Source organism: Manis javanica, chromosome 2 (genome assembly GCF_040802235.1).
Source record: "Manis javanica isolate MJ-LG chromosome 2, MJ_LKY, whole genome shotgun sequence".
Taxonomy (NCBI): domain Eukaryota; kingdom Metazoa; phylum Chordata; class Mammalia; order Pholidota; family Manidae; genus Manis; species Manis javanica.
The window spans coordinates 118,079,926-118,107,715 of record NC_133157.1 but is presented as its reverse complement, the minus strand read 5'-3'; the positions used below and the strand labels follow the sequence as shown (position 1 = coordinate 118,107,715).

General features: G+C 39.0%; 1 protein-coding gene across 1 annotated transcript in view; it reads right to left on the bottom strand.

Moving 5' to 3' along the window:
- The window catches only part of LOC108388448 (myosin-IIIa-like), a 99,942-nt gene that overhangs the window by 53,624 nt on the left and 18,528 nt on the right, over positions 1-27,790 (bottom strand). The window contains 3 exon segments of the mRNA XM_073220233.1: positions 2,816-2,945; positions 4,737-4,825; positions 6,363-6,516. Coding sequence (XP_073076334.1) covers positions 2,816-2,945; positions 4,737-4,825; positions 6,363-6,516 — 373 coding nt within the window.

Sequence of the window (27,790 nt, the reverse complement as noted above, 5' to 3'; positions counted from 1 at the left end):
GGTGCAGGAACGAACCCTGCCTGGGATGTGGCTGGCAGTGCCTCTGCCCTGCTCTCTTCCGCCTTCCCTCATTGCTCAGGAGATGGATGTGTGTGATGCTTTCATGCTGGCTGTACACTGTAGTGTTCACTCTTCAGAGGTGACACTTATTGAATATACCAGATGATCTTCAGAGGGGCAGCTTCAGGAACTGTACTTATTCTCCCTTTTTTTAGGATTACCAGGGAAAGTTTTAGAAAAAAATTAATACAGATTTGGAGCATTCTTGGAAGCATGATGACTATACAAATTGCTATTAATGAATTAATTAGGCTAGACCAATTACTTAACAGTACCACTACTTAATATTAGCCAAGAACTAAAATTTTGTTTGTCTGACAATGGGACAACTAGAATAAATTTAGTAAAGGAGTAATAATTTCATTTTAACAAATATTATACACAAGACATCAAATTATTTAACAGCAAAATAAGTGCAAGTCTTGCAAGTTCATTTGGATATCAGCAGGGACTGAAAGCAGCATAGATCTTAATTTCAGAAAATATACCCATTTATAGTTGACATGATGAAGAAACTTGTAATAAACCATACCAGAGATGTTTGTCCATTGCAAGGAATTGCAGTGCATTTTCCCCTAATAATGGCTGAAATACATTTCATATTTGAACTCACACATGCGAAGGGCCATGGTTATTTTAGAATCCTGGAGGCAGAATAATACGGAATTAAAGAACCTGAACTTTCAAGCTGACTTCTAAGACTTCCCAGTAAGGTAACTTTGAGAAAGTTTCTCTGTATTTCCAAGACTCTATGTCTCATCTGCAAAAGTAGTCCCTCCTCAGAGGGTTGTTATCAGGGGTAAAGGAAAGTACTCAACACAATGCCTAGCATGTTGCAATATATAACAAATTTATCTATTGCTATCATTATTATGTTTTCATGTCTAGGTGAATATAAAACAAAAATGCCTCTGATAGCTTTAAGGATCTGAATTACTGAAACATTTTAGACAGTTAAGTTCTTATTTTCTTTCCAGCCAACTAGCACTGTTGTGCTGATAGCCGGAAGATGCAACACAGTATTGAGATCCTGGTTGCATATGTTTTATATGGTGTGGATTAAGTGAAGGCTCCTATGGCCAGGATTCTCACCTGGCCCTACTTGGCTAGCTCACTAAACACATGTGGGCAATACGTTGTTATTGACTCTATATAAAGGGCTCTGCCCAGTGCTCTGGGCAACACGGTGGCATGGCTGCAAGGCTTCAGGAGAGCAGAGACAAGCATACCTGATAAATACTCAGCAAACTAAGAATAGAAAGTAACTTTCTCCTCCTGATAAAGGACATCTGTGAAAAACCTACAGCTAATATACTTAATGGAGAAAAACTGAATGCTCTCCCCTCAAGATCAGGAATAAGGTAAGAAAGTTCACTCTGAACGTTTATATTCAATATTGCATTGGTGAGTCTCGCTGGCACAACTAGGCAAGGCGAAGGAATAAAAGTAAACAGAATGGAAAAGAAAGGGCAAACTATTCACAGATGACATGATTATCTATGTAGAAAATCCTACGGAACTAACAAAAAAAGCCACTCTAATAGATAAGCTTAGCAAATTGCAGTGCAAATGACCAATATACAAAAATCAATTGGATTTCTATATACTAGGAAAAACAGAATTTGGATTAAAAATTTCCATTTATAATAGCTAAAAATGTGATATACTTGCAAATAACTTGACGAGATGTGCGAGAATATTCACTGAAAACTATAAAACATGGCTGAGAGAAATTAAGGTTAAAAGACTCAACATTGTAAAGATATCAATTCTTTCAAAATTAATCTAAGTTTCACTGTATCTTTGGTAGAAATTGAGCAGCCCATTTTTACATTTATAAAGCAAATAAATCATAATTGCCTGGACAATTCTCAAAGAGGAGGACAATGTTGGGTAACTTATACTACCTGATTTCAACATTTTTATACAGCTATAGTAACTAAGAAGTGTAGAATTGGCATAAAGATAGAGAGCCTAGAAATAGATCTATACACATGTAGTCAATTCATTTTTCAAATGGGCACCCAAGCACTTCAATGGAGGAAAGAACAGTCTTTTCAACAAATGGTGCTAGAACAATTGGATAGGGATAGGGAGGTGGGGAAGGAAGGATTACAAAGAGCACAAGGAAACATGTGATGTGATGAATATGTTCACTGTTGATTGTGGTGACAGTTTTCTAGCTTATACGTGTGAAAAACTCATCAAATTTTAGTGTCTTAATATTTGCTTACTGTATATTAGTTATACCTCAAAAAATTATACAAAAAGAAATCCAGAGAACAATTTTAAACTCCAATAAAGAAAAACAACCCAAACTACATTTTTTTCTATTTAAAGGCAAGTACAAGGATGTATGGGTGGGCCGGACAAAGTCACACAAGTTTTTAATCAATGAGGTGGAGCTCACTAACCGTCAAAGAACCTCAAGGAACCATTCAAAAGTTGCCCACTCTGAAACAGCAGGCAGCTCTGAACACTCTGGAGGTGAGTGTATTCTTCTGAGCAGCTAGGACACCATGATACAGTCTGGTGACTGCTCCACACACTTTTCTTTAATGAAAACCTAGCTTCTTTATATTCATTTTTATATTTTCTCCAGAGGATTTTGGCAGAGGATACTAATAAGTGCATATTTCATAAGCTGCAAAAAAAAAACAATGTGAAAAACTGAAGCTTATACTACAAAAGCACAGGCAGAAACCACTTGATGTAGCCTGAGGAATCTTAGTTTAAGGAAATTGCCTTACCTTGCCTGTTTTTGTCAGAGGGTGGCTGACTAGTTGCCGAATTACACTGTTTGCTGATGACCTCAGAAGCAGCACAATGTCAGTTGGAAGGGTGTCTCTATTTTTAGCTAGGAACCCATTTGCATTATAGAGGACCTATTGGAAAAGTATGCTGCCATCATTATTATAATCAATGTTATCATCACATCGTCATCATCATCGAGAGGTATCTGAGAGCTTACTCTGTGGGGAGCAACAGATACACAGATCTATAAGGGTAGTTAGTCCCTTACAACTTGGTTGGAAAAGCAAACCTCTCCAGGTTTCCAGTGTATCTTGTCAGAAAAATTTGTCTTACAGATTTTCTCTGGGTTGAAATGATAGTAGAGGCTTGATTCCTGCTAAAAATGATGTTGGAAGTTGGTGTGCCTCCTTTTTCTATCTGGAGGGCTGTGGGGGGCACAAAGGCAGCACACCGGGCCACCACGCCATTCACATTTGTGTGACACATGGTTCACTGGCAGGGAATTGGCCACTACAGATTTTTCTCGGTAGTAGTGTGGTCTAAGTACACTGTGGGTATTTACTCTTTAGGCACTTTTAAATTTAAGATTTCCTAAAGATCAGTGTAATGAAAAGATTTCTGTAGAATGATCCAATACAGTTGTATGAACTGAACTGTATCCCTCCAAAATTAATAGGTTGAATCTCTAACCCAAAATGTGACTATGTTTGGAGATAGGATCTTTAAGGAAATAATTAAGGTTCTATGCAGTCATTAGTCTAGGGTCTTAAACCCAGAGGATGGTGTCCTTAAAAGAAGAGGAGGATACACTAGAGACCTGTTTATCCCCACCCCTCATGTACACAAAGAGACCATAGGGGGATGCTTTGAGAAGGCAGCCCTCTGCAAACCGGGAAAAGAGCTCTCACTACACACCAACCCTGCTGGCCCCTTGATCTTGGACCTTTAGTCTCTTTGTTGTTTAAGCCACCCAGCCTGTGGAATTTTGTTATGGCAGTCCAAGCCAACTGACAAAGTTGTTAAAAACAGCTGGACTCAATGATCTGAGGCAATTCTTAGCAGATGTTTTAAACGAGGCTTATCTGGAAAATCATATGCTGAAAATCATGACAAAGGCTATAACTATAACATTTAAGGTACTTTCTTAGGGATGAAAGTCTGTGGAATATTGAAGTCTGTGGAGTACAGAAATTCTAGTAAAGTAGAATGCTTAAGGCTCTGTGTTCTTTTCCTTTGTTTATGTAATTCTCATATTATGCATTGTTCTTGATTTCTTAGACCTCCAATACTTCAAACAGCATTGAGAAGGAATGACCTGTTCTTTTCTGCAGAAGGGCAAGAAAGTGTCCTTACGTGTAGGACAACATATCTGAGGTTGCTCTGGGGTGGGGGCGTGTGTCTACTGATGCACAGACATTTCTTCCTCTAACTGCTTAACTGTCCACCTCTCTGGGTTAGCTCAGTGCTCTGATGATACCTCCAGCCTGGCACCTTCTCTTGTTGGGAGGGAGGAGAGACAAAGGCTGTAGTGGAGAGAGAAGCACCTGAAGTTTGGAAAAGGCCGTTTATGTAAACAGTCCCGGCTACCATTAAAAGAAAGAAAAAATTGGTACCCATTGCCACCCAGTCTCACGTGAAGCCAGATCTTAGGTTCAGAAAGATGGTGTCTCTGAGGCTGTGTCTTTCTTTTCTTTCTTGTTTTCCCTTAGTTTCTCCATACATATTACTCTAAAAAAACTATAACCTGTTTGTTGAACTAAGAAAAGGCTCTAGTTGGAGAACAGAGTTAGGGCCAGATAGGGTCAGAAACATGATTCTCTTATTATAGCTACCCATAAATATTTTGGAGCCTAATTTCATGTCTGCCCCTATTGTTGAAAAGACCAAAGAGAAACTCAGTCATAATTCTTCAAAATTCTTACCTTTCCTGCATAATGGTGAATTCCAAAACTAAGTTCCAGTCTTTTGGGCCTCCAGAAGTACTGTGATTTCAGGTTACCTTCAAATTTTTCTATAGAAAAATATTGAACCCCAATATCAAGTATGTAGGAGATTCTCAAAAAATGTTGATTGGCAGAATCGTCTCTTTCACCATAAAATGGATGATGTATGGTGAAAAAAAGAAACCTTACATTAATGAACCTATGCATATTTGGAATACAATTATAAGAGGTAAGGCGAAACTCAAGATCATAATTTTGCCGTTCCATTATGATTTAGAGCAGCAGTGCTAAACTTAGCAGGCATAAGAATTTTCTGGAAGGCAATTTAAGCAGATTTCAGGGTCTCCTCCACCCAGAGTTTCTGACTTAGTAGGTCTAGACTGGGATCCAGGAGGTCACATTTCTAGCAGTTTCTCAAGTGATGCTGATGCTGCTGGTCTGGGGACCACATTCTGAGAGCCACTGGTACACAGGAAGGAAACTGTGACATTGACCAATCAGAGTGGTTTGTGAGACACAGTTTGAGGTGAAGCCATTAGCCTAGAGACTTGGTGTTTAGGCTCTCTTTTCTATTATAGGAGCTATATGCTATTATTGATTACCTAGGAAACACAAAGGGATCATAAAGGCAGTTACATTTCTGTAACAACTTTACTGCCTTCAGAGAGTTTTTACTCCATGTCCAAAAAGGAACATTTTAACAGCAAAAATAAAGTTACTGCTATAAGATGATTTTCCCCACGACCTTGGGGTCATTTCTTTCAATTAGTATTGTCCAATTAGAGGAATGACTAAGCCAGTAAATGAGTTTGAAAGAAACAACGTTACAGACTTTATGGTAAGAAACAGACTCTGTGTATTACCAAAAGTAAATGAGAGAAAATGTGAATCTAAATTTTCTGCAAGTATTTATTATACATAATCAATATCTCCTACCATCAGGGAATATGATGTTTCTACATTAAAAAATGATTTTTCAGCTACCTGCAAAATCTGGGATTTTTTAAGGAGTAGGATCTTTTTTATTTTAACCATTTTAGATGATACTATTTTAAATACAGTATATACATCTGTGCCTTCTAAAACAGAAAAAATGGATGTTTTAATCTTTTTTTGATAACTCAGAAGTATTACTGTGAACATTTATTAATATACTATAACCAGGTATTATTAAGGTATTTGAGGCTATTTAGAGAAATGACTAGAACATCACAGATGAACTTATTTCCTTCCCATTAGCTATCTCTTCAAATTCTAAAGCTGTCCTTTTGCCTTGCCCTCCAGTTTTTAACTTTGGGCTGGATAATTTCCAGCATCATTCTAACATAGGCTCTTAGGGTTGGGTTCTAACATAATATCCAATATCCAAATATCTAAGCCCAATATCCAAACTTGTTTAATTCATCCTAAATGTTTCATCTTATTATGAACATTCATTGGTCCAAATATTAGATCCAAAGCCTCTTCTTTAAAGTTAGATATGGAGGTTTTGTGACAGGTATTTTTTTCCCAGATACTTAAAAATATATATATTTTTGATCATTAAGAATTACATACATGACTGTATCAGAAACCTATGCAGACAACATTGGACTTAAAACTCACCTACAAGAGTCTGATCGGTGGCCTTAGGAAATCTACTTTCTTCATTGAGTAGGGATAGTAAACCCATTGGCTTCTGCAGAAACATATCTAAGAGGGGCCGGTTATCTTCAAATTCAATGACTCTAGCATCAACATCTTCATTTATGTATTCATTCTATAACAGCAGATGATACATGCAGAAAATTTTACTTAAAATTTTGTGAATAATTTGTGGCTTGACAGTAATTATCTAAAATTCTACTTTACACATATTATAAGAAATTGTTCCCTATGATCTTGCCCTTAAACTAAGGATGTCATTTTATTTCTCTTTTCCAAAACTGCGAGCTCATTAAAATTAGCACAGATTATACTAAGGGTAGTACAAAAAAGTTTCTAGTCTCTATACTAGAATTACAGACATCTTGAGATTTCAAAATGCAAGAGAATATGTTGTGAATGAGCAGTAATGAAATTTCCAGAATTTATATAATACTCATTTGATATATTGTAAGGTTACCCCTCCCCCAATTTAGTCCTTTACCTAGTTTCAGAAATGGATCTCTCAAGAACATTTACATAACTTCTCAGTAACCCTGCACTTTCTCATCTACTAAATGGAGGTAACAATCTCCTTTTAACAAAGTCAAAAAACTTGGTATAATAATCATTTGCTGTTGAGTATAAGATACATACTATTTAAAAAACAAATAATTAATGTTAGACTGTGGTGCCAGCACAACATAGGTGCTGATGATCCATTTTACAAAGGGGACACTAAATTGTGCTGCAGCTTTGTTTCAATGACTTTGCCTTCCTACTGCATCCCCGCCCCAGCACTGCAGTCTGTAAAAAAGAGGGCATGCATGACCTCTGAACTATGACTTATGGTGATGCTTATGTAGGGTACTGGCCTGTTATCAGTGATAAGGCCCAATTACTGGGGGAAGTATGTCAAATACTCACTAAGTCAGAATGTCTTGCACCATTCACAAATAAAAATTACAGTCTATGTCTATTATTACTTTAATATATTCTTTAATTCATTAATTTACATTAAACATCTTATAATAAGGAACTGTGATGGGTGATAAAGATGTTTGAAACAAACTCCTTGTCCTCAGTGGATTTAAAATAGAACTTGAGTGATGAGTTTAATAAATAAATATTCAAAATGCTAGGTAACATAGACAGAGGCCTTACTCCAGGCAACTTCATGGAGGAATTTAGCCAATGGCAGGCAGGGCACTGGATAAGCCAAAAATTAATCATTGCTTCTGGAGCCTTATGAAAAATTGAAATTTCATTTCAAGGATATCACCAGGAAAAATAAATATATATTTTTTAATAAAACAGGATCTAATATGTAAAAATGAGACAGAAGCATTGATCTCAAAGGTAGATCACCTGAAAGACATTTAGTTTATCCAGTGGGAAACAACGTTTTGAAGCTTCAGAGCTTTTTCACTTGAAGATAACCTTGGAAGTTCACAGCCCTAGAATTACAGCTTTTGGACACGTTATGATGGCAGCATATTAGAGCTTAAATGACAGCTGCAAAGCGCAAAAGGGCTTTTGTATGTTTTATATAGAAAGCACGACGTTACAGTCTAAATCAATGCATTGTCATTTTTATTTGTCTCTGTCAAAATCCACTGAATGCTTTCGTGGCAAGTCAAATGTAACAGAAATGAGTAACTTGGGAAAGAATGGGTTCCCCTTTAAGATAGTTGTTAGCACTAGGGATTCCAGGCAAACCAATGGAGGGAAAAATGCTATTATTCAGGATTTATAAACCTCTTTCAGTAAAATGATCATGCCTAAAACAAAATATTGTGTATTTTTATAGCAGTTATGTTCTCAAAATGCTTCACTGTTTTCTAAGCAGATGTGGAGAAACGAAGCTCACATAACTTCTGATTCCTCTGCTCTGCCCTATACATTTAAAAATACATTTAAATGCAGATGAGTAGAATTGTTAACTATAGTGTCTTGCTAATGGATTTCAGTCTCGGGCAAGTTCACTCTTGATTCGGTGGGACCAAAAAATGACAATGGAACATTCTTGGGGTGAAAGGATTTATATCCAACTCTACTACCATGGTGGCAGGTCAAGTGCTAGAATCTCATCTGCCTCAGATCAAGTCTACATGCAGCAAGCAGGTCTCCTCTGCCTCAGAGCTTCCCTGCCTGGCCAGTCTTCTCAGTTTCTGTCCTTGGCGCTGCCACCACTCCAGCCTCCGACTCCTGCAGCCCTGCAGCCATGCAGCCCCAGAGCACTGGGTGGAGCTCTTTATAAAGAGTCAGTAATAACGTATTGCCCACACGTGTGTAGTGAGCAAGCCAACCAGGGCCAGGTGAGAATCCTGGCCATAGGAACTTTCATTTTCTGTACATGTAGTAAAGCTGAACTGTTTGGCAGTTCCAATGGTCTGAATTTCATTTTGAAAAGGGGTAGATGAATAATTATGGTACATATATATCATTTTAAGATGTTAGGAAACCTCATGCCTGAGTCAAGTTCTCCTTTTTCTTCATTGACTCGAGTGTGGGTTCTGAAGGGCACAGTGGCAAGAAAGCTGATGGGTGGCACCTCTCCACAGCAAGGGCTTAGACAAGCTTAAATATTTAGGGCCAAAGTTCACCCCAGGAGAGATCTGATATTACTAAATTGAGTTCTAAGACTCACACAGCAGAGTGAAAAGGGGCTACCACAGGCTGAGAGAGGTTGCAAGATTTCACCTGGCTTGAAAGGCAGGTGAAAATAAAAGTGTTGATCTCTCAGCACAGATTTAACACCATAACGGCTCAACTCATCATTCAGTTCTCACCCCCTCAGAGACACCTTCCCCCATCTCCCAGACAGGATTTCCAGTAGTTTTAATTGTTTATTATTCTCTGTTTTTCAGGAGAATGGAAACTCCATGAGGACAGGAACTTCTATTCACCTCTGTATTACTCCCCTCTGAATGTCGGAAGACTTGAGAATGTTAAATAAATGATTGCATGGTATGGAATGAATTGTGTACTCTCAAAACTCATTGTTGAAGCCCTAATCTCTAATATGACTGCATCTGGAGAGAGGGCCTTTAAAGGTAAATCAGGTCACAAGGGCAAGCCCTAATCCCACAGGATTTAGAAGAAGAAGAAACACTGGACAGGATCCTGCCCAGGGAAAAGGCCACACGAGGACACAGCAAGAAGGCTGCCATCTGCAAGTCCAGGAAACAGGCCTCAGGAGAAACCAAGCCCGTCCATACTTTGATCTTATACTTCCAGCTTCCAGAACTGGGAGAAAATAAAATTGTTTTTTAAGTCACCCAGTCTGTGATATTTTACGGTAGCCCTAACAACCTTTCTGGGTTCCTTTTGTAAAAGTCATTTTGAAAAGGAGTTTTCCAGCCAGATGGTGACTAGGGTGAAAATAGTAAGTCATGTGGATGTGTGTTTATAATCTTTAATATCTGATTATAAATGTAATACATGCTCACATAAATTTAAAATACAGTAAAATGGTTAAGACCTTATAATTCACTTACAAATTTATCTCCCATAGATAATGCCTTAACATTTAGTGGACTCTGTCTTTTTCTATGCCTAATAATTTTAACGACAAAAATCATACTACTTATTTAATTTTATTTCCTTTGACAAAAGAAAAATAACATTATAATGTAAGCATATACCCATGTAATTAATATATTTTCATAAACATTATTTTAATGGTTATAAGAGATCACATCCTGTAGTTTTCTATTCCTTTCTCTTATCTTGGGATATTTTAGATTACTTCTTTATCTATTTTAAATAGTGCTCTGATGCATATCTTTGTGCACCAAGCTTTTCTGTGTTTTGGTGATTTTATCTTTAGGACAGATTAGCTGATCAACTAACGTAAATATTTTACAGACTCCTGCTGTGCATCTTTAGATTTTAAAAAAAATCTTGCAGCAATGTGCTCCCTAATCAGCACTCCTACCTTGCTGCATCCTCACTAGGAATGAATATTCTCATCAAGCATTTTTTTCCCCTGGCATTCTTGATAGGTGAAATTATAGCCTATTATATATGCATTTCTTTGACTTCTTAAACTACCTAAGACAAGAGAGATTCAAGATGGTGGTGTGAGAGGTGAGATGGAGAATTCCTCCCAGAATCACAAATAGTATGAAAATACAGCTAACTGCTACACTAACCCTAAAACAGCAACAAGAAAGAAGGCTGCACCAGACTGCATGCAGACCTCACGAACAGAGAAGACCTCACGAATACAGGGTAATGTACAAAAGCCTTTTATCAGGCGGGACCCAAGCCCTTCCCCCACCCCAGATCACCAGCAGGAGGAAGAGAAGTGGAGTGGGGAGGGGGTGGAAGCCTAGAACTGCTGAACACCAAGCCCTGGAGGTCTGCTTTGGGAGCAGAAACCTACACTGTGTGGTATTGGGGAGCTCAGACAGGTGGAGTGCTTCAGAGACAGACTGCTGCCATTTGTGGAGGAGGGGATCCACACCCGGTCGCTCTGGGACAAAGGAAAGGCAGGCGGTTTGAGAGGCTTCCTAGCAGTGAGAGGTTTGCTGAAGGAGTGGGGTTTGCACGGAGCTTGCTGCGCAGGGGAGGGGAGAGCTGGACAAGGTTGTCTGGGTGCACTCTACCCAGCTGGTTGGGAACTTTGAGGAGCTTCAGGTGCCCCATCCCCCTGGCTGCCTACTCAGCTGCGAGGCCCCCCACTGTGACATGTGACCTGCTGAGCCTTCCTCCTGGCCTACCAGTACCGGTACACAAACCAGCAATCACTGCACGGGCGTCAGGCCAGCCAGAAGGAGGATCAGCCTACAATAGTTATACACACCAAGCACAGAGGCTTACATCTGTGTGTTTGGCCCACTGGCTCTGACAGTTGAGACAGGCACCACAGATGGGAATCAGGAAAAAGATCTTTCCTCCCCTCAGGCACCAGCTCTGCTCCCCTATGACTCCCAGCCTCACTCTAAGAGCTGAGCACCTCCAGAGACTGGAGCTTCTGGGCACAAGAGGGCACCAAACAGAAATATGAAATGTCAAAAGAACATGGTTCAGACAAAAATCTCACAAACCCCAGAAAAATGACCAAATGAAACTGAATTCACCAATCTGCCTGAAAGAGAGGTCAAAATAAATATCATAAACATGCTTATGGAGGTATGGAAAAACATTCAAGAACTCAGGAACAAATTTAAGTTGGAGATTCAATCATTAAGAAATTCCATATCTGAAATGAAACATACAATGGAGGGATTTAAAAGCAGATTAGATGTAGTAGAAGAGACGGTAAATGGAATAGAAATTAGAGAAGAGGAATACAAAGAAACTGAGGCAAAAAGAGAAAAAAGAATCTCTAAGAATGAAAGAATATTGAGAGAACTGTGTGACCAACCGAAAAGGAACAATATTCATATTATAGGGGTACCAGAAGAAGAAGAGAGAGAAAAAGGGATAGAAAGTGTCATTGAGGAAGTAGTTACTGAAAATGTACTCAATCATTTACCTCAGTAAATTAAAAAAGATTGAAATTGTACCAACCAGCTTCTCATATCTCAAAGGTATAGAACTAGGAATAAATTACACAAAGAAAATGAGAAAGCCCACAAACATGTGGAAGCTTAGTAACATGCTCCTTAATAATCAATGGATCAATGACCAAACAAAAACAGAGATCAAGCAATATATGGGGACAAATGACAACAACAATTCAACAACCCAAAACCTGTGGGATGCCACAAAGGCTGTGTTAAGAGGGAAACATATTGCAATACAGGCATAACTCAGGAAAGAAGAACAATCCCAAATGAACAGCCTAAACTCACAATTAATGAGACTAAAAAAGGAAGAACAAATGAGTCCCAAAGTCAGTAGAAGGTGGGACATAATAAAGACTAAAGCAGAAATAAATAAAATTGAGAAGAATAAAACAACAGAAAGAATCAATGAAAGCAGGAACTGGTTCTTCTTGGAAATAAACAAAATAGATAAACCCCTAGCCATACTAATCAAGAAAAAAAGAGAGTCTACACACAGAAACAGAATGAGAAATGAGAAAGGAAAAATCACCATGGACACCACAGAAATACAAAGAATTATGAGAGAATACTATGAAAAATTACATGGTAACAAGCTGGATAACCTAGAAGAAATGGACAACTTTCTAGAAAAATACAACCTCCCAAAGCTGACCCAGGAAGAAAGAGAAAGTCTGAATAGACCAATTACCAGTGAAGAAATTGAATTGGTAATCAAAAAACTACCTAAGAACAAAACTCCTGGCACAGATGGGTTTCACTGCTGAATTTTATCAAACATTTAGTGAAGACCTAATATCCATCCTCCTCAAAGTTTTCCAAAAAGTAGAAGAGGGGGAATATTCCCAAACTAATTCTATGAGACCAACATCACTCTAATACCACAACCAGGCAAAGAAACCACCAAAAAAGAAAATTACAGACCAATATCCCTGATGAACATAGATGCAAAAATACTCAACAAAATCTTAGCAAGCGAAATTCAAAAATACATTAAAAGATCAACCATCATGATCAAGTGGGATTCATTCCAGGGATGCAAGGATGGTACAACATTCAAAAATCCATCAACATAATCCACTACATCAGCAAAAAGAAGGACAAAAACCACATGATCATCTCCATAGATGCTCAGAAAGCATTTGACACAATTCAACATCCATTCATGATAAAAACTCACAACAAAATGGGTATAGAGGGCAAGTACCTCAGCACAATAAAGGCCATATATGACAGAACCACAGCCAACATTATACTTAACAGCATGAAGCTGAAAGCTTTTCCTTTAAGATCGGGGACCCACTATCCCTGCTTTTATTCAACATACTCCTGGAGGTCATAGCCACAGCAATAAGACAACACAAAGAAATAAAAGGCATCCAGATTGGAAAGGAAGAAGTCAAACTGTCCCTCTTTGCAGATGACATGATATCGTACATAAAAAACCCTAAAGAATCCTCTCCAAAACTACTAGGTCTAATATCTAAATTCAGCAAAGTTGTGGGAAACAAAATTAATACACAGAAATCTGTTGCATTCCTACACACTAAGGATGAACTAGCAGAAAGAGAAATCAGGAAAGCAATTCTACTCACAATTGCATCAAAAATAATAAAATACCTAGGAATAAACCTAACCAAGGAAGTGAAAGACCTATAACCTGAAAACTATGGGGCACTCTTTAAAGAAATTAAAGAGAACACTAATAAATGGAAATTCATCCCTTGCTCTTGGCTAGGAAGAATTAATATTCTCAAAATGGCAAGTCTGCCTAGAGCAATCTACAGATTCAGTGCAATCCCTATCAAAATACCTATAGCATTCTTCAATGAACTAGAGCAAATAGTTCTAAAATTCATATGGGACCACAAAAGACCCCGAATAGGCAAAGCAATCCTGAGAAGGAAGAATAAAGAAGGGGGAATTATGCTCCCTGACTTCAAGCTCTACTACAAAGCAACATTAATCAAGACAATTTAGTACTGGCACAAAAACAAACCCATAGACCAGTGGAACACACTAGAGAGTCCAGATATAAACCCAAGCATATATGGTCAATTAATATATGATAAAGCAGCCATGGATATACAATGGGGAAATGACAGCCACTTCAACAGTGGGTAATGGCAAAACTGGACAGCTACATGTAAGAGAATGAAACTGGATTATTGTCTAACTCCATACACAAAAGTAAACTCAAAATGGATAAAAGACCTGAATGTAAGCTCTGAAACCATAAAACTCTTAGAAAAAAATATAGGCAAAAATCTCTTGGACATAAACATGAGCAACTTCTTCATGAACATATCTCCCTGGGCAAGGGAAACAAAAGCAAAAATGAACAAGTGGGACTCTATCAAGCTGAAAAGCTTCTGTTCAGCAAAGGATACCTTGAGTAGAACAAAAAGACATCCTGTAGTATGGGAGAATATATTCATAAATGACATACCCGATAAGAGATTGACATCTAAAATATATAAAGAGTTCATGTGCCTCAACAAACAAAAAGCAAATAACCCAATTAAAGAATGGGCAGAGGATCTGAACAGACACTTCTCCAAAGAAGAAATTCAGATGGCCAACAGGCATATGAAAAGATGCTCCACATCACTAATCATCAGAGAAATGCAAATTAAAACCACAATGAGATGTCACTTCACACCATATAGTATGGCCAACATCAAAAAGACAAACCACAACAAATTTTGGAGAGGATGTGGAGAAAGGGGAACCCTCCTAAACTGCTGGTGGGAATGTAAACTAGTTCAACCATTGTGGAAAGCAGTGTGGAAGTTCCTCAAAAAACTTAAAATAGAAATACCATTTGAGCCAGGAATTCCACTCTTAGGAATTTACCATAAGAATGAACCAGCCCAGTTTGAAAAAGACATATGCACTCCTATGTTTATCATAGCACTATTTACAATAGCCAAGAAATGGAAGCAACCTAAGTGTCCATAAGTAGGTGAATATATAGAGAAGATGTGCTACATACACACAATGGAATATTATTCAGCCATAGAAGAAAACAAATCCTACCATTTGTAACAACATGAATGGAGCTAGAGGGTATTATGCTCAGTGAAATAAGCCAGGTGGAGAAAGACAAGTATCAAATGATTTCACTCATCTTTGGAGTATAAGAAGAAAGAAAAAAACTAAAGGAACAAAACAGCAGCAGACTCACAGAACCCAAGAACAGACTAACTGAGGGAAAGGGACTGGGGAGGATGGGTGGGAAGGCAGGGGTAAGGGGGAAAATGAGGCATTACGATTAGCACACATAATGTAGGGGGGTGGGGACATGGGGAAGGCAGTATATACAGAGAAGACAAGTAATGATTCTATAGCATCTTACTATGCTGATGGGCAGTGACTGTAATGGGTTATGTGGGGGGGACTTGATAAAAGGGGGAGTCTAGTAACCATAATGTTCAAGTAATTGTACATTAATGATATCAAAACAAACCTACCTAAGAGGATAGTTTTTAAGGAAATAAAGTGAATATGGCACATATTACACATCTAACACCTGCCAGCTATAATGAGAGTGTTATTTTGAAACAGAATATAATAAGCATAATTTAACTTTATCTTGGGCTCAGAGACACATTATGCCATCAGCAGTAACTGCAACGTTCCTGAAGACTTGTGAAGCTAGAGACAAGACAGAATTAAACAGAATGAAAAGCTCAGGGGCTTTATTGAAAACATCCTTGGTGTATTGTACTGATAGAGTTGTGTACATTGAATCATCCTCATATAAATCTTCCTTGATCATGGTGTGTGATCCTTTTAATTTACTATCAAATTTGGTTTGCTAATATTTAGTTGAAAATTTTCACATCTATTGTTCATCAGGGATATTCATTTTGCTTTGGTGTCTTCACCTGGTAACAATGTAATGTTGGCTTTGTAAAATATGTTTGGAAGAGTTCCCTCCTTTTTTATGTTTTTGGAAGAGTTGGAGAAAAATTGGTACTAATTCTTCTTAACTGTTTGGTAGAATTCAGCAGTGAAACCATCTGGTTTTCGGATTAACTTTGTTGGGTTTTTTTTTTGTACCTGTGAAATGAAGTCATATCTCTCTCATGTAGGTTAGTGCATCATATGACACTGCTCTGCAGCTTTAGATATTTTATAATCTGGAAATCTTTTTTTTTTTTGAGAGGGGAATCTCTCATATTTATTGATCAAATGGTTGTTAACAACAATAAAATTCTGTATAGGAGAGTCAATGCTCAATGCACAATCATTAATCCACGCCAAGCCTAATTCTCATCAGTCTCCAATCTTCTGAAGCATAATGAACAAGTTCTTACATGTTGAACAAATTCTTACATAGTGAATAAGTTCTTACATGGTGAACAGTACAAGGGCAGTCATCACAAAAACTTTTGGTTTTGATCACTCATGAACTATAAACAATCAGGTCAAATATGAATATTTGTTTGATTTTTATACTTGATTTATATGTGAATCCCATATTTCTCCCTTTCTTACTATTATTTTTAAATAAAATGCTGAAGTGCTAGGTAGATGCAAGATAAAGGTAGAAAACATAGTGTTGTAAGACAGCAAATGTAAATGATCAGGTGTGTGCCTGTAGACTATGTGTAAATCCAAGCTAGACAAGGGCAATAAAACATCGACAGCTGCAGAAGATTTCTCTCATAACAGGGGGGGTGAGGTCCTAAGCCTCACCTCTTTTGATCCCCAATTTCTCACCTGATGGCCCCCCTGTGACTGTGCCTGTCTTAGGTTGTTCCTCCCATCTCTGGCTAACCAGTCATCTTCCAGGGTCATACAGGGAAATGTAGAGTTGGTAAGTGAGAGAGAAGCCATATTGTTTGAAAAGCTTAGCTTTTTACTTCTTTGCAGATTTATGCCCTGTGGCTTCTATTCCCAGCATTTGTCTTGAGGTATCCTTACCACTTGGAGGAATTATGATACTCGGTGAATTTGATATGAGGCACGAATTCTATTTAAGGGTTGTAATTAGGAAGGAAGAGAAAAGCTATAGAGGTAGCAGACGGAAGAAAACATGGGAAGATTGGTTATTTCTTTGACGTATCTTCTTGTAGAGTAACTTAAGCATGTATAGGTTTTAAACTACTAATTAAATTGTGCACACACATTAACATAAAAGGAATACAGTTACATAACCAAAGCAGATCTATAATTACCAGCCATCTCCAGTGAAGCCAAGAAAACCAGTTAGGCTCCCTAGGCATTTGTGAAAATTTGTCTATAATATAATGGATATTGTCCAACTGTACTTTAACAGTCTGACAGAAATCAGACAAATTAAAACAACTCATTCCTGGGAACTGTTCACATCCCATATGTTCTTTTAACAGTAGATATCTGTAGTTGTAAGATTTGGAGCGCTACAACTTTCACTTCTCCTAATTCTTGGTTGAGTTCCAACAGTATAGATCCAGTCAAATTTGTTGTTTTACTGTATGCACAGGCCAGCTTAGATATCTCCATCTTCATTTCAATGGCAAGTCCAGGAACCGGTGGGATGAATGCAGCTACAACTGCAGCATTGCCTGGATCTTTGTTGAGGTTTTTCGATGATCAAGTTCTGGTATGACTCTTACAGAGAGTGCTGATGTTGGAAGTTCTTCATATCGTATCTTAGTTCATTTTCTGGGTAGCCAAATTAGGCTTTGATCCTCTGTATAAACACAAACAGACCCTTTGCCCACACTTTGATATGCCCTTTATACCATTGTGTAGAACTCATTGGAGGTCACCACACAGGAACTGCTTTTTTTTTTTAAGAGAAAGGAATATTATCAGAAAAGTGTACCTTCATAGCCGATCATCTGACACCCTTTAAGTGATCAAAATTAAGGATATTTTAAGCATGCATTAATCATTGATTTACAGTTAGTTTTATCCTGTCAGGGAGTAAACCCACTTCTCTTCATTCCTTTTTTTTGTTATATTTAATCTACACTTACATGAAGAATATTGTTTACTAGGCTCTCCCCTATACCAGGTCTCCCCCAAAACCCCCCTACAGTCACTGCCCATAACCACAGCAAACTGCCGTAGAATCACTACTTGTCTTCTCTGTCTTGTACAGCCCTCCCCATTCTCCCAACCCCCACTATGCATGCTAATCTTAATACCCCTCTTCTTCTTCCCCCTCCTATCCCTCCCTATCCACCCATCCTCCCTAGCCCTTTCCCTTTGGTGCCTGTTAGTCCATTCTTCGGTTCTGTGATTCCGCTACTGTTTTATTCCTTCAGTTTTTCTGCTGTTCTTATACTCCACAGATGAGTTAAATCATTTGGTACTTGTCTTACTCCGCCTGGGGTATTTCACTAAGCATAATACCCTCCAGATCCATCCATGTTGCTGCAAATGGTAGGATTTGCCCTCTTCTTATGGCTGAGAAGTATTCCATTGTGTATATATACCACATCTTCTTTATCCATTCATCTACCGATGGACATTTAGGTTGCTTCCAATTCTTGGCTATTGTAAATAGTGCTGCGATAAACATAGGGGTGCATCTGTCTTTCTCAAACTTGATTGCTGCATTCTTAGGGTAAATTCCTAGGAGTGGAATTCCTGGGTCAAATGGTAGGTCTATTTTGAGCATTTTGATGAACCTTCATACTGCTTTCCACAATGGTTGAACTAATTTACATTCTCACCAGCAGTGTAGGAGGGTTCCCCTTTCTCCACAACCTTGCCAACATTTATTGTTGTTTGTCTTTTGGATGGCAGCCATCCTTACTGGTGTGAAGTGATATCTCATTGTAGTTTTAATTTGCATTTCTCTGATAAATAGTGATGTGGAGCATCTTTTCATGTGTCTGTTGGCCACCTGTATTTTTTTTTTTGGAGAACTGTCTGTTCAGTTCCTCTGCCCATTTTTTAATTGGATTATTTGATTTTTGTTTGTTGAAGCGTGTGAGCTCTTTATATATTTTGGATGTCAAGCCTTTTTGGATCTGTCATTTACAAATAAATTCTCCCGTACTGTAGGGTTCCTTTTTGTCCTATTGATGGTGTCTTTTGCTGTACAGAAGCTTTTCAGCTTAATATAGTCCCACTTGTTCATTCTTGCTGTTGTTTTCCTTGCCCAGGGAGATATGTTCAAGAAGAGGTCACTCATGTTTATGTCTAAGAGGTTTTTGCCTATGTTTTTTTCCAAGAGTTTAATGGTTTCATGACTTACATTCAGGTCTTTGATCCATTTTGAACTTACTTTTGTATATGGGGTTAGACAATGGTCCAGTTTCATTCTCCTACATGTAGCTGTCCAGTTTTGCCAGAACCATCTGTTGAAGAGACTGTCATTTTGCCATTGTATGTCCATGGCTCCTTTATCAAATATTAATTGAACATATATGTTTGGGTTAATGTCTGGAGTCTCTAGTCTGTTCCACTGGTCTGTGGCTGTGTTCTTGTGCCAGTACCAAATTGTCTTGATTACTATGGCTTTATAGTAGACTTGAAGTTGGGGAGTGAGATCCCCCCTACTTTATTCTTCTTTCTCAGGATTGCTTTGGCTATTCAGGGTCTTTGGTGTTTCCATATGAATTTTTGAATAATTTGTTCCAGTTCATTGAAGAATGTTGCTGGTAATTTGATAGGGATTGCATCAAATCTGTATATTGCTTTGGGCAGGATGGCCATTTTGACGATATTGATTCTTCCTAGTCATGAGCACGGGATGAGTTTCCATTTGTTAGTGTCCCCTTTAATTTCTCTTAAGAGTGACTTCTAGTTTTCAGAGTATATGTCATTCACTTCTTTGGTTAGATTTATTCCTAGGTATTTTATTCTTTTTGATGCAATTGTGAATGGAATTGTTTTCCTGATTTCTCTTTCTATTGGTTCATTGTTAGTGTATAGGAAAGCTACAGATTTCTGTGTGTTAATTTTGTATCCTGCAACTTTGCTGTATTCCGATATCAGTTCTAGTAATTTTGGGGTGGAGTCTTTAGGGTTTTTTAGGTACAGTATCATGTCATCTGCAAATAGTGACAGTTTAACTTCTTCTTTACCAATATGGATTCCTTGTATTTCTTTGTTTTGTCTGATTGCTGTGGCTAGGACCTCCAGTAGTATGCTAATTAACAGTGGGGAGAGTGGGCATCCGTGTCTAGTTCCCGATCCCAGAGGAAAAGCTTTCAGCTTCTCGCTGTTCAGTATAATGTTGACTGTGGGTTTATGATATATGGCCTTTATTATGTTGAGGTACTTGCCCTCTATTCCCATTTTGCTGAGAGTTTTTATCATGAATGGATGTTGAATTTTGTCAAATGCTTTTTCAGCATCTATGGAGATGATCATGTGGATTTTGTCTTTCTTTTTGTTGATATGGTGAATGATGTTGATGGATTTTCGAATGTTGTGCCATCCTTGCATCCCTGGGATGAATCCCACTTGGTCATGGTGTATGATCCTTTTGATAAACTTTTGAATTTGGTTTGCTATTATTTGATTAAGTATTTTTGCATCTTCATTCATCAGGGGTATTGGTCTGTGATTTTCTTTTTTGGTGGGATCTTTGCCTGGTTTTGGTATTAGGGTGATGTTGGATTCATAGAATGAGTTTGGAAGTACTCCCTCCTCTTCTATTTTTTGGAAAACTTTAAGGAGAATGGGTATTATGTCTTCTCTGTGTGTCTGATAAAATTCCAAGGTAAATCCGTCCGGCCCGGGTGCTTTGTTCTTGGGTAGTTTTTGAATTACCGTTTCAATTTCTTTGCTGTAATTGGATTGTTTAACTTTGGTGTTTCTCCCTTGGTCAGTCTCGGAAGGTTGTATTTTTCTAGGAAGTTTTCCATTTCTTCTAGGTTTTCCAGCTTGTTGGCATATAGGTTTTCATAGTAGTCTTTAATAATTCTTTGTATTTCTGTGGAGTCTGTCATGATTTTTCCGTTCTCATTTCTGATTCTTTTGATTTGTGTTGACTCTCTTTTTCTCTTAATAAGTTTGGCTAGAGGGTTATCTATTTTGTTTATTTTCTCAAAGAACCAGCTCTTGGTTTCATTGATTTTTGCTATTGTTTTATTCTTCTCAATTTTGTTTATTTCTTCTCTGATGTTTATTATGTCCCTCCTTCTGCTGACTTTAGGCCTCATTTGTTCTTCTTTTTCGAATTTCAATAATTGTGATGTTAGACTATTCATTTTGGAATGTTCTTCCTTCTTCAAGTGTGCCTGGATAGCTATATACTTTCCTCTTAGGACTGCTTTTGCTGCGTCCAACAGAAGTTGGGGCTTTGTGTTGTTGTTGTCATTTGTTTCTATATATTCCTTGATCTCTATTTTAATTTGTTCATTGATCCATTGATTATTTAGGAGCATGTTGTTAAGCCTCCATGTTTTGTGAGCCTTTTTGTTTTCTTTGTAGAATTTATTTCTACTTTCATACCTTTGTAGTCTGAAAAAATGGTTGATAGAATTTCAATATTTTGGATTTTTCTGAGGCTCTTTTGTGGGCTAGTATGTGGTCTATTCTGGAGAATGTCCCGTGTGCACTTGAGAAGAATGTATATCCTGTTGCTTTTGGATGTAGAGTTCTATAGATGTCTATTAGGTCCATCTGCTCTACTGTCTTGTTCAGCGCTTGCCTGTCCTTACTTATTTTTTGCCCGGTGGATCTATCCTTTGGGGTGAGTGGTGTGTTGAAGTCTCCTAAAATGAACGCATTGCAGTCTATTTCCCCCTTTAGTTCTGTTAGTAGTTGTTTCACATATGCTGGTGCTCCTGTGTTGGGTGCATATATATGTAGAATGGTTATATCCTCTTGTTGGACTGAGCCTTTTATCATTATGTAGTGTCCTTCTTTATCTCTTGTTACTTTCTTTGTTTTGAAGTCTATTTTGTCTGATATTAGTACTGCAACCCCTGCTTTCTTCTCACTGTTGTTTGCCTGAATATGTTTTTCCATCCCTTGACTTTTAGTCTGTACAAGTGTTTGGGTTTGAGGTGAGTTTCTTGTAAGCAGCATATAGGTGGGTTTTGCTTTTTTATCCATTCTATTACTCTGTGTCTTTTGATTTGTCCATTCAGTCCATTTACATTTAGGGTGACTATTGAAAGATATGTACTTATTGCCATTGCATGCTTTAAATTCGTGGTTACCAAAGGTTCAAGGTTAGCCTCTTTAGTATCTTACCGCATAACTTAGCTCGCTTATTGAGCTGTCATATACACTGTCTGGAGATTCTTTTCTTCTCTCCCTTCTTATTCCTCCTCCTCCATTCTTCATATGTTGGGTGTTTTTTGTTCTGTGCTCTTTCTAGGAGTGCTCCCATCTAGAGCAGTCCCTGTAAGATGCCCTGTAGAGGTGGTTTGTGGGAAGCAAATTCCCTCAGCTTTTGCTTGTCTGGGAATTGTTTAATCCCACCATCATATTTAAATGATAGTCATGCTGGATACAGTATCCTTGGTTCAAGGCCCTTCTGTTTCATTGCATTATATATATCATGTCATTCTCTTCTGGCCTGTAGGGTTTCTGTCGAGAAGTCTGATGTTAGCCTGATGGGTTTTCTTTATAGGTGACCTTTTTCTCTCTAGCTGCCTTTAAAACTCTTTCCTTGTCCTTGATCTTTGCCATTTTAATTATTATGTGTCTTGCTGTTGTCCTCCTTGGATTCTTTCTGTTGAGGGTTCTGTGTATTTCCATGGTCTGTTTGATTATTTCCTCCCCCAGTTTGGGGAAGTTTTCAGCAATTATTTCTTCCAAGATACTTTCTGTCCCTTTTCCTCTCTCTTCTTCTTCTTGTACCCCTATAATATGGATATTGTTCCTTTTGGATTGGTCACACAGTTCTCTTAATATTGTTTCATTCCTGGAGATTCTTTTATCTCTCTCTATGTCAGCTTCTTTGCATTCCTGTTCTCTGGTCTCAATTCCATCAATGGCCTCTTGCATCTTATCCATTCTGCTTATAAATCCTTCCAGAGTATGTTTCATTTCTGTAATCTCCTTTCTGGTATCTGTGATCTCCCTCCGGACTTCATCCATTTCTCTTGCATATTTCTCTGCATCTCAGTCAGCATGTTTATGATTTTTATTTTGAATTCTTTGTCAGGGAGACTGATTAGGTCTGTCTCCTTCTCTGGTGTCTCTGTGATCTTGGTTTGCCTGTAATTTTGTCTTTTCATGGTGGTAGGAATAGTTTGCAGAGCTGGAACTAGTGACGGCTGCAAGAATTTCCCTTCTTGTTGTTTTGTGGCCTTCCTCTCCTGGGAGAATAGCGACCTCTAGTGGCTTGTGCTGGGTAGGTGCATGCAGACAGGGCTTCTGCTTCCTGCCCAGCTGCTATGGAGTTTATCTCCGCTGTTGCTGTGGGTGTGACCTGGCTCGGGCTGCTGCTCCAAAGTGGTGGAGTTGCGTTAGAGGGGGAGCAGCCAGGAGGCTATTTATCTCCGTAAGGGGCCTCCGTGCTCCCTGCAGCCCAGGGGATTAGAGTGCCCAGAAATCCCCGGATTCCCTACTTCTGAACTAAGTGTCCCGCCCTGCCCCTTTAAGACTTCCAAAAAGCACCCCTCAAAAAAAATGGCCGCTCGTTTTTCTTTATTCTCCAGCGCCAACCTCGGGCACCCGCTCATCAGTCTTGCTGCCCTGTTTCCCTAGTATTGGGGTCCCTATCCCTTTAAGACTTCCAAAAAGCGCTCATGAAAACAAAACAACAAAACAACAACAAAAAAAGAAAAAAATGGCTACTCGCTTTTCTTTTGTTCTCCGATGCCAGTCTCCAATACCCGCTCACCAGTCTTGCTGCCCTGTTTCCCTAGTATTGGGGTCCCTGTCTCTTTAAGAATTCCAAAAAGCACTCACCACAACAAAACAAGAGAAAAAAGAAAAAAAAAAAGATGGTTGCTCACTTTTCTTTTGTCTTCCAGCGCCGGCCTCTGGTACCTGCTCACTGTTCTTGCTGCCCATTTCCCTAGTATCCAGGGCCCCGCGCATGCACTGTGTCTGTGCTCTGGTCCGGATGGCTGGGACTGGGTGTTCAGCAGTCCTGGGTTCCTACTCCCTCCCGCTCAGACCTCTGTCCTGCTGCCGGGATCTGGGGGGAGGGGTGCTTGGGACCCGCTGGGCCGGGGCTTTTATCTTACCCCTTCACGAGGTGCTGGGTTCTCGCAGGTGTTGATGTGGTCTGGATGTTGTCCTGTGTCCTCTGGTCTCTATTTTAGGAAGAGTTGCCTTTGTTATATTTTCATAGATATATGTGGTTTTGGGAGGAGATTTCCGCTGCTCTACTCACGCCCCCATCTTGGCTCTGCCTCTTGAGCTAATCTGGAAATCTTTTAATGGCTGGTATAGATGACCCTCAATATTGACTCTCCTGTGTTTGCTGTTTTTCAGTCATCATCAGCATCTCTTTTATTTTGTAAGTAACTCCACATTTTTATGCTTCCACTCATTTCAAGCATGAGAGGAAGAAATGGGATTCATATCAAGAGATGGCATTAGGAATCCACCTAGGTTTCTGACACTGTCTCTCTGTATCACTGTAAAAAGTGGTGCATCTGAAATTTCTCAAACTTTCTTGGAGCACCAAGGGTGTGTCTGTTCAGTGATGGGTGGGGCTGGAGAGGCAGAGATGAGGATGAAAGAGGCAGCATCCCTATCCTTCAGGGCACAGCAAAGATGCTCTCTTCTCTTCCACTCCAGTCCTGAAGTCATATCCTAGGATTTTTTTGCTATATTCTGTTTTCCATTTTTTCCATGTGCTGATTCTACATCCTTCCACTTAGGTGGTCTTCAGTCTTTCTGTCACTTCTCTGTCACCACTGCCACCATCCTCCATGCTCATGTTCTCTCCAATTTTCTGTTTTCCTATCTCATGTTGATTCTCCTTGGCCTTTCATGTGAAAAGTCAGTCTCTGTCTTTCTTTTTCTCACTTCTGCCCTTTCTCCCTCTCTCCCTACCTCTCTCCCTCCCTCTCCCCCTTTCTTCCTCATAGGTGAAGAACACTTTTCATCGGCATAAGAGGTTATTTTGTTAGGTCCCTGGTTCTTTTCAACTTTGCTTCTTTGTACATGAGAAGAACCCATGATAGGAATCAGAAAGCCCAGGTTCTAGTTCTGGCTTTGTTTAACCATTTGTAACCTTGGGCAAGTTACAGGAGCCATTTACTATCTGTGAAATATAGGTGATGTATTTATGTTTCTTCTGCTTCTAACATTTCAAAATGCCAAAACCGACTGAATGTGGTATGAAACTTGGTGAACAAACTAATATATGTTCTTTTGGCAGAACACTTACAAGGGGAAAGAAGCCACATAAACACATTTATTCCTGGAATTGTCTTTTAATGAAAGAACTCCTGCTCCCCAACTGCTCATATGAGTATACATATTATGAAAAACATTGCCCACTGAGAAAGGAAACCATGAGAAGCTACTCATGTTAATCATCCACATTCTGAGAGAAAGATTTTAAAGGCTGAAAATCTAGAATTCAGGGTGTTACTCACTCAGGGTGAATTGAGTACATTCATTATAGTGAAAAAAGAAATGTTGCCACTTTTCTTTGAAATAATTTCAAAGTTACAGAAAAGTTGCAAGAACACTACAAAGAATTCCCAGGCAGTTTACCAAAATTACCCAATTGCTAACATTTTACCACATTTGCTTTATCATTTTCTTTTTCTACATATACACATTACTTTTTGTAATGACATTTTACCAAAGTAACATATATTTAAAAACTAAAAATGATGAAAACAATATGACAATATGTGTTGTAAAAATCTAACCTCTTGGACACAGAGATTAAAGATGGTGGCATGAGAGGTGAGACATAGAACTCCTCCCAAAACCATATATAATATGAAAATATAGTTACTACAACTAATCCTAAAAGAGCAACAGGAAAGAAGGCCGCACCAGACTGCATACACCTGGAAAACAGAGTAGACCTCAAGAAACAGGGTAACATACCAAAGCCTTGATTTGGAAGGACCCAAACTGTTCCCCCACCCCAGCTCACTTGAGGAAGGAAGAGAAATGGAGCGGGGAGGGAGTGGAAGCCTAGGACTGCTGAACACCCAGCCCTGGAGATCTGCTTTGGGAGCACAAGCATACATTGTATAGTGCTATGGATATTAAATGAGGTTGGAAAGCTAAGACAGGTGGAATACTTGGAGAGACTGAGAGTCCAGCCATTTGTGGAGGACAGGGATCCACATTCAGCTGCTCTGGGACAAAGGAAACATGGATGGTCTGAGAGGATTCTTAGTAGCAAGAGGGCTGCTGAAGGGGCGGGGATTGCACAGAGCTTGCAGCTTCAGAGAAGGGATAGGTGGACAAGGTTACCTGGGCGCACTCTGCTGAGCAGATTGGGAACTGTCAGGAGCTTCAGGTATTCCATCTCCATGGCTGGCTACTCAGCTCTGAGGCCTCCCACTGTGATACACAGCCTGCTGGGCCTTCCTCTTGCCTGACGGAACCAGCTCACAAACTGGCCATCCCTACCCTGACATCAGGCCAGCCACAGGGAGGCCCTGCCTACAGCAGCTACAAACACAAAGCACAGAAGCTTATACCTGTGTGCTCAGCCCACTGGTTCTGACAGTGGAGACAGGCACTGCAGCCAGGAAGCAGGAAACAGATCTTTCCTCCACACAGGCACCAGCGCCGGTACTCTGTGACCGCTAACATCACTCCAGGGGCTGAACAGCTCAAAAGACTAGAGCTTCTGGGCACTAGAGGGCGCCACATACAAATATGAAACACCAAAGGAAACTGGTTCAAAGGAAAATCTCACAAACACCAGAAAAAGGGCCAAATGAAGATAACTCACCAATCTTCCTGAAAGAGAGTTCAAAATAAAAATGATAAACATGCTCATGGAGGTACAGAAAAATATTAAAGGACTCAGGGACGAATTTAGGACAGAGATTCAATCATTAAGAAATTCCATATATGAAATGAAACATATAATAGAGGGATTTAAAAGCAGATCAGATGTAGTAGAAGAGATGGTAAATAGAATAGAAATTACAGAGGAGGAATATAAAGAAGCTCAGGCACAGAAGAGAAAAAAGGATCTCTAAGAATGAAAGAATATTGAGAGAATTGTGTGAACAATCCAAATGGAACAATACTCGCATTATATGGGTGCCAGAACAAGAAGAGAGAGAAAAAGGGATAGAAAGTGTGTTTGAGGAGGTAATTGCTGAAAACATTCTCAGTCTAGGGAAGGAGATAGTTTCTCAGGCCATGGAGGTGCACAGATCTCCCAACATAAGGGACCCAAGAAAGATAACACCAAGATGTATAATTAAAAAGGCAAAGATCAAGATCAAGGATAAGGACAGACTTTTAAAGGCAGCTAGGGGAGAAAAAAGATCACATATAAAGGAAAACTCACCAGGCTATTATCAGACTTCTCTAGAGAAACCTTAAAGGTCAGAAGGGAGTGGCATGATATATTTAATGCAATGAAACAGAAGGGCCTCAAACCAAGAATACTCTACCTGGCAAGATTATCATTCAAATTTGATTGAGGGATTAAGCAATTTTCTGATGAGCAAAAGCTGAGAGAATTGACCTGCCACAAACCACCTCTACAGTGCATTTTGGAGGGACTGCTACAGATGAAGTGTTTCTAAGGTGAAATAGCTATCACTAGGGGAAATAAAACCACAGCAAAGAAAGTAGAACAATTAATTACTGAGCAGATGCAAAATCAAATCAACAACCCCAAAGTCAGTCAAGGGATAGAAAAAAGAGTACAGAATATGACACCTAATATATAAAGAATGGAGGAGGGAAAAAAAGAACCTTTCGGTTGTGTTTGTAATAGAATACTAGAAGTGAGTTAAATTAGACTGTTAGATAGTAAGGGAATTACCCTTGAACCTATTGTAACCATGAATCTAAAACCTGCAATGGCAA